We start from the raw sequence: 11,925 nt of genomic DNA on the forward strand, positions 1-11,925 counted from the left end.
GCTCAGGCAAGAATTAGGATTCTGCACACATTTATTCCAGACTCAAGTCCCACTGTTAGTTTTTATATTGAGATTCTTTTAAAATCTTTTTGAAATATAATTTATTTGCTCTTGAAGTATGGGTAGGGTGTTAAGCTAAATTTAAATTGTTCTGTGAGGCACAGGCATTATACTTCAGCATGAACCTAATGAAGCCCTGAACATACCAACAGGTAGCAATCCAGTTAAGCTGTTTATAAGGCCACACGCCTAAGCTCCAAAGGGAATTTTAATTTTTTATTGGAGAGACATTTCATTGCTACATTTAGTAGACTTTGTTAGATTATAACAAGCACAATAGATTTGTAATGAGTATTTTTTATTTCCCCCCCCAAAAAAGCTTTACTATACCAACAGCTGTTTTCCCAAGAGATGGCCTTTAGGGTACATGAGCCTCAGGATAAGCCCAGAGCATTTCTCTAAGGCTTCCAAGGCTTGAGGAATTCTATACTTACTCCCACTGTCACCCTGCCCTTCATCCCCCAGCTCAGGTAAAGGGAACACAGGGAAGGCTGAAGAGTGCTAGCTGCGGAAGCACTGAATTAGGGTGTCCTCAGCCCTCCATTCCCAACTGGAAGCCAGTAGTTCGCTTAGTGTATATAGCAGAGCCTCAAGAGCACAAGCATTTTGCATGTTATTTTTATATGCCCTCCAGTGATGAAATGGCAAATGGTGGGAAAGTGTCAGCAGTGTGAGAAGATAGTGATTGTTTGGTTTTGCTAGGAAAGTTTTAATGTTGATAAAAATTGTTTATACATTTCTGAGAAGTACAAACCAGAAGAACTGAATTCTTGTTCTGGCTTTTTCATAGGTAGTTGTGTGATGCTGAAGTTAGATTACTGATGTAGAACCCGATTTTCCTTTTTGTCTGATGTGTGTGTATGATTTCAAATTTGCTTCACTAGGATGCTAGTTATTTTACTAATCCGTTCCTGTGAATAGTCTGGTGGCCTGAAAGTCTTTCCTTGGAACCTTAGGGGGGCTCTTGTAGAGGCATTTGTCTCTGTTAGCAGATGTCACTTAGGGGCAAGTGACTTTGAGCTCCCTGTGACCACCACCCTCCTGCTTATGTGGGATGAAGCTGTATTTCTGTCCTCTGAGTTGGGTTAGACTATTACATGCTGGTGAAGTGAGCTGGCGTGGAAATTATCTACCATTAGGAATGTTGTTTCTGTGAGAAATGATGCTCTTTTTCCAAAAAGGATATAGCCACATTTGGAATATATTCACTTTCATAAATTGGACACTTCCTGCAGTGACTCCTGCCCTACCTGCCTCACGGAGTTGGTGTGAGGCCTAAATTAGTCAATTTTTCTGAAAATGCTTTTGAAACTGTAAAAGTGAAGGTCCTTCCCCAATACCCCCAGCCTGAGGAAAGTCTGAAATGTAGTTTGAAGTTGGCACACACTTTTACAGGACTGTGAATCAAATGAAGAAAACCTCTAGATAACATTAAACCCTTTCGTTCTCAGAATCGATGATGCAACCAGCTTGGTCCAGCTGTATCACATACTCCATCCAGACGGCCAGTCGGCTCAAGAGGCCAAGGATCAGGCTGCTGAGGGAATAAATTTAATCAAGGTAAAGTTTTTTTTTCCATATTGGTTGTTTTGTGGTAGTAATTGAGTTGGGAAAAATTCAGAATTGGGTCATAATTAATGGTAACTAAACAGATTTGTGAATATGGGACATCTGTGGTCTTGAAAACATCAGTATGATTTGTCCCCCTATTATTTCTTCAGCCTGGACAACAGAAACAGGGGAGGGGGTTAGAGTGCAGTAAAGTAGGTTGAGTGATGTGGTGCTAGCAGCTGGAGTCCAGAGAAGTTCCGACAGTGCAGGGAGCAGCCCCCTTGTTCTTTGGAGCATTGGAAGGGCTGAGCTGCATCTGAGGTGTTCAAGTCACCAGCACGACAGGGTAGAGGACTAAGTAGCACATGTCCCCCAGAGCAGCTTCCTGTCTTTGTGTGGTCACATCACATCGGGGGAAATGGGCATGTGTCAAGAAGTGGAGAGTGTGATGCTTGTATATCACCAAGCCTTAGTTGTCCTTCATTTTGGAGCTGCACACCTCTCAAAACCATGGGCTTATATACATTTATCTGTAAATGCTGACAGTTGAGATGATTTTTTCAGGAAGGGAAGGGGAGGAGATTGTATAATTTCATCTCTTCTAATACCCAGAATATACGTGGTTTTGTGGAACTGGCTTCTATCCTGGTAATACTGTTTGCATGCTGCAAAACAGTTGTAAGTTTTACTAAGGAAACAATGACCTGTGATGACATCCTAGGACGAGTAGAGAGAAACCACAGTACTGATTTTCTTTATGAACCTGATAAAGTACAATGTTTTTGGAGAAAATATTCTTTAAAGTGAAAAATCAGTTTGGTAACTTTTAGCCTCCAGATTTCTCTCTAACCTAATGGTTTTTGATCTAGCAGGAAGTATTAATATTAATACAATGTCAGGGTCTTACTTGGATACTTCTGGTGTTTAGAATTAGTATTGCTTGAAATGTGTTGGGTATTGTTTTTCTGTCCATGTGTGTTTATTAGTGTATAATCAGGGAAAAGTTGTGAAATTTGAAAGACCTTTTTAAGTAGGACTCTTTGCTACTACAGAAATGCTAATGATGTCTCAAAATTGAAAAAGTTTATAAATAGCATATGTCCTATTGTTTTAAAACTTTACTTTTTAATTTAAACAGGTCTTTGCAAAAACAGAAGCACAGAAGGGAGCCTATATAGAACTAACACTGCAAACTTACCAAGAAGCACTCAGTCGCCATTCTGCAGCTTCCTAAAAATATTTTAAAAATACATTTATTTTACTAAACACTGACTACATTTCTCTGTTAATATTGAGCTAAACGTTAAAAAATGGCCAGATTAAAAGGTATCAATTTGTAGTTCTCCCTACAAAGCAAAAATTACTACCCTACTCACTTTCCTAGGCTACAAGGATATCTGAGTGCCCAGTTATGAATTTTTTGAATCATGTTAGATGAGTGTACAGTTAAAAAGTTGTTTTTTTGTGTGTGTTACCAAATAGGGTAGACGGTAATTTGGACAGACCCCAGCTTAATGAGGTCAGAGGAACAGAGGTTTCACATCCTGACTCCAGAAATGGGTAGCTGCTAGATAAAATTGGGGCAAGACTTGTGGAATGATGCAATGAGGTCAAGAAAAAGGGTTTAGAGAATTACAGCATGGATATTCAGCTCTAAGAAAAATGTGATTGACAGCATTTGAAAATGCAGATTTAGTTATGCAAAGAAAAGAGAGTGGGGCTGATCCCTAGGCAAGGTGTAGTTGCGGCTCAGCCTTCTAAAACTAGAAGCCTATTTTCATTACTGAGAAAGGAAACAAAAGTATCTTCCATTAATTCAAAAGGTTTTATGAGATACGGTCTAATAGTATGAAAAAAATCAAAGCCCATGTCTGTTTTAGTTAACAAGGAAAACACAGTGATTTAAATGCTGCACATAAACTCTTCTTAAGATGATGTGGGCATTATGCTCCCAGTGGTCCACAGTATTTACATATAAAAATGTAAGAAATGTCTCATAGTCCAAAGCACTGTGGTCAGGGTAGCAATCAATACCTATATATAATAATGATCTGTTTAGTCAGGTAAATGGAAAGCATTACAGTCAGTCATCCAAAATATCTTCATCCAGATTGATATCTGTTGTGTCAATATCTTCTAATTCCAAATTATCCAAATCTACTTCTAGTTCGAGTAAACTCTGCAAACAAAAGAGGGTAATTAAGTTTTACAGTACTGTTAAAGGAAAGTTATCCGTGGGTTCATGATCCAAAGTGGGAACTAAAATTTTCTTAATAGTCAAGAAAAGCATCTTCCCATTTCAAAGCCCCTGCTCTGAAACTTGATTCTGTCACTTAAACCACAGAGGCCTATGTATTCTCCAAATATTGATGGGGAGGAGGATGGGGTAGAGGGAGGTTTGAGTATGATGTCTGACCTACCTTTTCTTCTTTGTTGGCCGTGTGGGAGGCCACAATAACTGGAGTAGGAGAAGCAGGTTTCCCATCAAGTTCCTGAAACCCCAAGTGAAGATATATGTGAAGACAAGGGAATTTACTCAGGAATTTAAAGTTTTCCCCCAAGAGAAGGATGATCAGAATTAGGAAGTGGGAGATGATGTTTGAAAGTGAACCATCTCAGCCAAATTTATCACATGAAGTCCTCTGCTGACCTGTTGAGCTGTAGATCTTGAGGGCTGAAAGCCTTTTGCCTCTTCCATGACATTTCTCTCTTCATTTGGCTATCGGAGAATAAAGCAATGATGAAATGAGATATTTTGAAATCATAATTTATCTATGAACTTGGCCTAAATCCCAGATATCAGCTCTTAATTTTAAAAAAAGTATTTACTGCAGTTCAAAATCTGAAGTCATGAATGTACTTCCACCCTGTAGTTATAATAAATGAAGCTTGACATCCTGGCCACTCACCGTGACAAGTGGGTACTGTTTGGCTGGCCACAGATCAGCATGTGTTTCCTTCACCCATTCTTCCACAACAAAGGCTTCTTTTAATCCAGGGAATAGGTTTTCATACTCTGTTGGATCAGCAAGGGATTCTGCTGCTTTCTGATTGACTTTTGAGAGATTCTCTCTCCAGAGTTTCACTACCCTATTATAGACATCATGGAACCGAACAGAGACTAAGTAAGTCTGCTCTCTTTTTATTGGAAACATTTCTTCCTAAAATTAAAAGTCTGTACCTTGAAACCTGACTGGGTAAGTAAGTTCGGGCCAGGAAGGCAGCTTCTGGCAGCCGTCCAGTTCTAATCAAGAGCTCTAGGCAGGCATCAACCCTAAACATTAAAAAGGAAAGTTACTGTTACCAAGAATAAACACTATAATAATGGCACTTAACATAAAGAAAGGAAATTTAGTGTTGCAAAGCCAAAAATCTCCCCAATTTTCACGCATACATCTCATTTCTGTCACTTGTCTTTTAATGGTTGTTACATAACACACTCCAAGGGTATGAGGGATAAGACAGCTTTCCTGACTACTTTGAATCTACTTAATTTTAATAATTCCTAAGAACCTAAAGGGGCTTTTCAAGAGGAGTTAAGGCAGGTTAGATTAGCAAATATTAAAGGCATAAGGATATATGCCAGCAGAAATTCAGTTCCACAAGACAAATATGTAGGGTAGTGTCTCCAACATGGGAAGGGCCAGACAAGCCAGTGGTGCCCAGCAGAATACCAAAGTCTTATTTTTTCTATTTTAATTTCATTTTTTTTCTGTGCAAGTTTTATGAAGTGGACAATGTGTTTCAGAATTCAGAACTTTGGATTTTTGAAAGGTGATACCGTATGTATACTATGTATTACCTCACATCCTCAGCATGAAAAAGCCACAAACAGTACTTATGCAGGAATGTTAAATGCAATAAAAATGTACCAAGTTGGTATAAAAGCAACTAAAAATAGGAAAACAGAGTTCAGCTCAGGTCTTGCCATCAAAACAGTTATAAAAAACTGTTTTCAGAATATTTTTGGATTTTTGAATTATGGATAAGGAATAGTGGGGTCTATTCTTACAGGCATATAAATTCATAAATACATTCACATACATACAATGGGGTGCACATTCAACGTTCCATGGCGAAGTATGGGATTGTAAACAAATAATCAGTATGTAGGGGAAGGTTAAAGAATATTTTCAGGCCAGGTGCGGTGGCTCACACCTATAATCCCAGCACTTTGGGAGGACAAGGCAGGCAGATCACCTGAGGTCTGGAGTTTGAGACCAGCCTGGTTAACATGGTGAGACCCCGTCTCTATTAAAAATCCAAGCCGGGTGTGGTGGCACATGCTTGTAATCCCAGCTACTTGGGAGGCTGAGGCAGGAGAAGGGCTTGAACCAGGGAGACAAAGGCTGCAATTAGCCGAGATCATGCCACTGCACTCCAGCCTGGGCAACAGAGTGAGACTCCATCTCAAAAAAAAAAAAAAAAGAAAAGAAGAATACTTTTGTTTTTTATTTCATAATACTGCCAACTAATGTCCAAATAATTTGGTTTATGCTAACTCAGACTTAAAAATACGAGACATCTTCATGCTTTATAGTGTGCTCAAATCTAAAAGTAGCTGGCATACTTATCCCCTTTTGTTCTTGCCATAAATGGATCAAAATTATCCAATTTGGGTAAAATCACCTGCCCTTCAGGTACCTACTACAGCAGCTCAATAGCCTGCTGCAATCATAAAATAAAATGCTTCCACCATTAACTGGCAGGACTGTTGAGAAAGGTGTTTAACGTTTCTCCCACTTGAGCCTCCCTGAACAGCTCATTTAAGCTCAAACATTCAGATAAGATGTGCTAAACGCATCTCTTGCTGAAGGTGAGTGCCACCAAGGCAGCACTGTCCTGCTCTGACTGCCCGGTCTATTCAACACCATTTAGCCATTCATCAGTTCTCTCTAGGGCTCATTCTTCACACGCCTCTCCAAAAACCATCCTCAGTGTAGAATTAATCAGTCTTTTAAATTAATACTCACTTGCCCTGTAAAAAGTAGCTCATGAATGCCACATTATTTTTGCCATCTCTCTCCGCACCCTCTGCTAGCTTGTTCACCATATTAGCATTTCCAGAGGCAGTGGCCAAAAGCAGCAGGCCCCCATAATCCTGTGCATGGTGCAGGCACTCCTGGGCTAGGCCAAACTGACATTTACTAATGGCAAGTTCAGCAAGTTGTTTCCACTTCTGTTCTGACTGTAAGAAAAGAGTTTCCAAGTTAAAATATCTTTAGAAATAAGCATTTACATTTCCAACATTATTCTGTTAACTGTGTAGACAATGGAAGATACTTATATAGAGAGAGAGCTGTGCTTAAGTTGGCTCTATCAAAATAAGAATGGCTAAAATGTACAATTCAGGAAACGGAAATTATTCACATATACAAAATGAATTTAAACAAATCAGTTTTAATGATGTGTGAATAATTATAATCAACCCATTATATTTTATCTTATAATTACACAGGAAAAGTAAAACCATCTCACTGGAGTTTTAAGGTAATTAGACTGCAATTATTTTAATAAGTGATTTAATACCGCTTTTTTGAAAGCATACAGAACTGTTTATGTCTTTAAATATTTCACAATAATATTATGTCTCACTTGTAGCTTTTCAAAACTCAAAATGCTGCATGTTTAGATGATCTTAACATAGCTAAAATTTATTTTGCACATCTGAAATTAATTTACCAATAAATGCTAGTCTTAAACCACAATTGGGAGCCTCAATATACAAAGATCTATAAAAATATCATTACAAAAATGGTATTAACATTTCTCCCACTTGAGCCTCCCTGAACAGCTCATTTAGCTCAAACATTTAGACCAGATGTGCTAAGAGCATCTGCTGCTCAAGGTGAGAGCCACCAAGGCAGCACTGTCCTTCTCCGACTGCCTGCTCTATTCAATACCAAAAGACAAACGGGTTGGGCTGTCTTTCAAAACCCCTTTTCAAAACCAACGTATTTTTAGCTAGTTTCAGACTCTGGCAAATGACTGCTATGTCTGTACTCTTAGGCTTTCCAGACTAGTTTACATACTGTTTTACATCTTACCTTGCAAAATATATCTCACTTAAGATATGAAAACAATTTTTCTTAAACAGAGTGCTAAGAATATCTCCAATGTAATCAATTTATGCAAAGTTTAACATAATACATCTTTTAAAAATATCAGAGACAATAACTTCACCAAAATGAGCCACTAATTTGCATTTGGGAAAACTTTAATAACAAAACATTATACCAAACACATAGAAGTACCTACTGACTTTTCCATCAGTTATGAAAAATCATGAATTAGTACATACCTCTGCTTCCACTGCTAACTGGTATGCAATTTTTAACTCTCCAAGTTGAAGAGCAAGCTCAAAACGATGCTCAGGATCTGTGGATACTGTAAGAGCTTGCTGCTTGAAGCCCTAAACAGGTTTTTAAAAATTACATACATATGTCATTTATGCATACAAAAATGTATATATGTTTTTTATATATACACACACACATACACAGTGTACACACATTCACAGAGAAAATCATTTCTCTCTCAAACTAGAAACCCCACTATTTAATGAGAAGATGGAATAATTAAGGAGCCATTAAAGTAACCGGTAAGAACAAACCTGGCAGATAAAATAGTCAGTGACAGAATTCTTACTGTTTATTAGGATAATGGAAGCTTGCTAATGCTAAACTCAAGTAACTAGTAAAACTGGAAATGTAAATATAAACAGATATGTCAAAAAGAAAGGAATTTTGCAAAGTTGGGACTGAACAAGAATCATTTCAAAAGAAGAAAACTAGCCGCAGCAGTGTAAACTTAGCTGTTGGTAATCTACTCAACTAGGATGGGAAGTAGAGATCATCTAGTCCAATCCCTCATTTTGCACATAAGACTATTAGCAGTAAATGGGCAAAGAAAAGGGAGTCAAATATAAAACCTTCCAACTTTCTATCATCTGTAGGTCATAGCAAACATCGTGTATTCAGGTGCAGTCACCAATCAGGTGTCATTACCTATTCCTTTATTGTTGGTCTCAAGTCCAGTTTATCAGCAAGTATCCAAAAGACAGGAAGTCTAAAATTTCCTTCCCATGCTCCATTAAGGCATTAAGAACAAGCTTTTAAAGCAGGGGTCTCCCAACCAACCGGTCTGTGGCCTGTTAGGAATCAGGCCGCATAGCAGGGGGTAAGCAGTGGGTGGGTGAGTGAGCGAGCATTACCGCCTAAACTCTGCCTCCTGTCAGATCTGTGATGGCATTAGATTCTCACAGGAGCGTAAACCCTGTTGTGAAGTGTGCATGTGGTAGGTCTAGGTTCCGTGCTCCTTATGAGACTCTAATGCCTGGTGGTCTGAGATGGAACAGTTTGATCCTGAAATGCACCCCCTCCTGTCTGTGGAAAAATTGTCTGTCTGCCACGAAACCGGTCCCTGGTGCCAAAAAGATTGGGGACCACTGTTGTAAATCAACTATTGTAATTATTAAATTAGCCTCTCCTTCAAGACAAACAGTACTGATGGGGTCATTTTTCGCTCTAGGGACGTAATGTGTTAGACTGAAAACTCGGATCGTTTACCTCTTCACCAGACTGAGAGGGAATGCTCAGTTACGGGAGAGTCAAGATTGAGAAGCTGGACAGCTTTAGGGTTCTGTCTGGCTATATCTTCAGGGTGGCTTTATCATCAAGTTTGAAATGTTTTAACTTAGCTTATACAGGCTGCCACCCCGCCCCCATCCATCCATGAATACGATGTAAATAAGGCATTCTAAATAACCGGAGTTACTTTTCTTCACTAGCATTGATATAGATAACATAAAACCCAAAAGTGGAAGATGGAAGATCTCTGGAACTAGTCAGATACAGCCAAGGGCAAAACAGATGAAATAAGGCAGACTAAATATATATACTTTCGTTTTCCGCTAATTCCCTACTACTAATAAAATCACACTAAAAGGATTTTTTTTTTTAAAGGCACGAACTCCCAACACACAGAAAGGGAGAGGAAACTAACAAAAGTTTGGAAGCTGGAAAGCTGGTGGAGGAATATAAACATTCTGTTAAAACAGCAGAGAAAACAAATCCTAAATCAGGAGTGAGAACAGCATAGAAACAATGTGATTTACACCCAATATGTCTCATGAATGGTAGTGCTAAAAACAAACAAATTGCCCTAAAAGCATTTAGAAACTCTAGATCTGCTCCCCTCTCCCACCTCTTGACAAAGAAGACAGGTTTATTCTTTGGAGACAGCAAACTAAAGAGTCTCCAGACTAGGAGATTCCAAGCGTACTTGGAGGAAGAAGTACGGAGTATCAAAGGAAAACAGGAGATTATGAAAATGGATACAGAAACTCAATGAAATATTAAATACTGAGACTCCAAGGTATCTTCTCTTGAGACCCCAGAATGATGGTGATTGGGGAGCTTTTCACTAAAATCTACTGAGCCCATGGGAAAAGACTTCAAAATACTAAAATGTCAACTCCATGAAGGCTACATGTCAGCAGAAACAGTGCCTAGTACATTGTTAAATTCGTTACATAAATGGAAAGTCATCAAAAATTCATTAGCTAAAGGTACTGACATTGAGACTCCCTAATCAAATGGGCCAACCACACCAGATACTGTGAAGTCCAAACCCAATATGCCCCACCCACAAATTCAGACCTTCTGATCATCTGTTTCTTGTACCTTCACTCTTAAGTGAGGGCCCAAGGACATCAGATACTTGAGGAAAATCGCTAACAGGAAAGATGGAGATCAAAATGAAGCAATAAAAGGAACCTGAAGGAAGCATACCATATAGGGGGAAGAGAAAACTTCAAAATCTAAAAACAAAAATATATCATTCATATCTGTAGAAGGATAAGAGAAACTTTTATCTATAAACAATAAGATTTTAAAAGAGAATAGGAAAATCAGTGCAGGACATACAACATTAACCATTCCAGAAAGACAGAATACAGAAAACAAAGGAAGGAAATCACCATAGAATGATTCATGAAAATCTTTCAGAAATGTAGGACATAAGTTTCCCATTAAAAAAGCTCATCTAATAACTGGCAGGATTAATGAAAATTGATTCCTACCAAGGCCTACCATGATTATAACATTTCAGTACAACAGAGACGACATTCAGAAAGTTTCCACAGAAAAACCAGGTCATGTACTAAGAATGAGGAATAAAAACGGCTTTAGACTTAAACAATAACTACAAGGCAATGGAACAATGCCTTCAAAATTCTGAGAGAAAATTACCTCCAACAATTCTATACCAGTTAAATGGTCGAATATGTTTTAGGGTAGAACAATGGCACTTTCAGATATTCAAAGTCACAAAACAATTTATCTCCCATTAACAACCCTTTTCTCAGGAAACTGCTGAAGGGCGTGCTCTCCCAAAATGAGGGAGCAAAGCAGGAAAGGAGATAGGGGTATAAGAAACAATGGATCCAACAGGACAGAAGCAAAGGAAGTCCCAACATGATAGTGAAGGGAAATGCATGATGAGAGCAGGAAAACCAGTGCAGTCTGAAGGAGACTAAGCAAACTGAAAGGAGATCTTCGGGAACTCTGGAGAACCAGCAAAGTCCAGGGAGAACTAATCACAGGTACACAGAAAATTAAGCAAAGGGGGAAAAGAGACAATTATAGACTCCAGGGAAAACAAACAATTGCAGGAAAGGAAAGCTAGATAATATGCTACATGGTTCACCTGTGCACAGTGATTGCACAGCCATAATAATGTAAACGTTTGAGTAGTGATCAATCAAAATTAGAACTGTTCTGAGAGATGAAGGATAGGAAAGTGGCGTGTATGTGGTAGACGCAGGGGAATGAAAGAAGGCGAAATCCTCATCTTCTACAGAGGGGAAAGTCACAAGAAATGCCTAAAGCTAAGAAATGAAGAAACTGCTATACTGCATGAAGATACAGAAATAAATACCAAAAGAATTAGATAAAATAAAGTACCTCTAGGGAGCAGGAAGCAAAAAGGAGGGAGGGCTGCTTTTTTCTTAAACTTTGCAAAACTTATTTTATGCTTTGCACATATGTGATTTTGCTTAAAAAACACTACATAAGAAAAAGTCAGGTCAGGTACATTTTATATTATATGTATTTTAATCACAATTTTTTAAAAAAGCAGATGGGGTAAAGAGAAAAATGTAGTGTAGAATTGAAAATATCAGGAGACTGGAAAAGAGGCACAGAAGAGGAAGACTGGTATGTTCTTCCATTTGTTTGTGTCCTCTTTTATTTCACTGAGCAGTGGTTTGTAGTTCTCCTTGAAGAGGTCCTTTACATCCCTTGTAAGTTGGAT

The 11,925-nt window shown here is 38.5% G+C and overlaps 2 protein-coding genes across 4 annotated transcripts in view; one reads left to right on the top strand and one right to left on the bottom strand.

Moving 5' to 3' along the window:
* Positions 1–2,950, top strand: part of MRPS22 (mitochondrial ribosomal protein S22) — a 356,930-nt gene extending 353,980 nt beyond the window's left edge. Inside the window, exon 11 of the mRNA XM_011998531.1 lies at positions 2,750–2,950. Coding sequence (XP_011853921.1) covers positions 2,750–2,845 — 96 coding nt within the window. The 3' untranslated portion in view covers positions 2,846–2,950. The remainder of the gene's footprint in view (positions 1–2,749) is intronic.
* Positions 2,951–3,420: 470 nt separating this feature from the next.
* Positions 3,421–11,925, bottom strand: part of COPB2 (coatomer protein complex, subunit beta 2 (beta prime)) — a 33,546-nt gene continuing 25,041 nt past the window's right edge. For all 3 annotated transcript variants that reach the window (XM_011998529.1, XM_011998528.1, XM_011998530.1), the window contains exons 16-22: positions 7,913–8,023; positions 6,585–6,799; positions 4,793–4,885; positions 4,521–4,701; positions 4,262–4,330; positions 4,032–4,103; positions 3,421–3,790 (exon numbers count right to left, since the gene is read on the bottom strand). In XM_011998529.1, coding sequence (XP_011853919.1) covers positions 3,695–3,790; positions 4,032–4,103; positions 4,262–4,330; positions 4,521–4,701; positions 4,793–4,885; positions 6,585–6,799; positions 7,913–8,023 — 837 coding nt within the window. In that variant the 3' untranslated portion in view covers positions 3,421–3,694. The remainder of the gene's footprint in view (positions 3,791–4,031; positions 4,104–4,261; positions 4,331–4,520; positions 4,702–4,792; positions 4,886–6,584; positions 6,800–7,912; positions 8,024–11,925) is intronic.

This window comes from Mandrillus leucophaeus, unplaced genomic scaffold, assembly GCF_000951045.1.
Source record: "Mandrillus leucophaeus isolate KB7577 unplaced genomic scaffold, Mleu.le_1.0 Scaffold573, whole genome shotgun sequence".
NCBI classification, from domain to species: Eukaryota; Metazoa; Chordata; class Mammalia; order Primates; family Cercopithecidae; genus Mandrillus; species Mandrillus leucophaeus.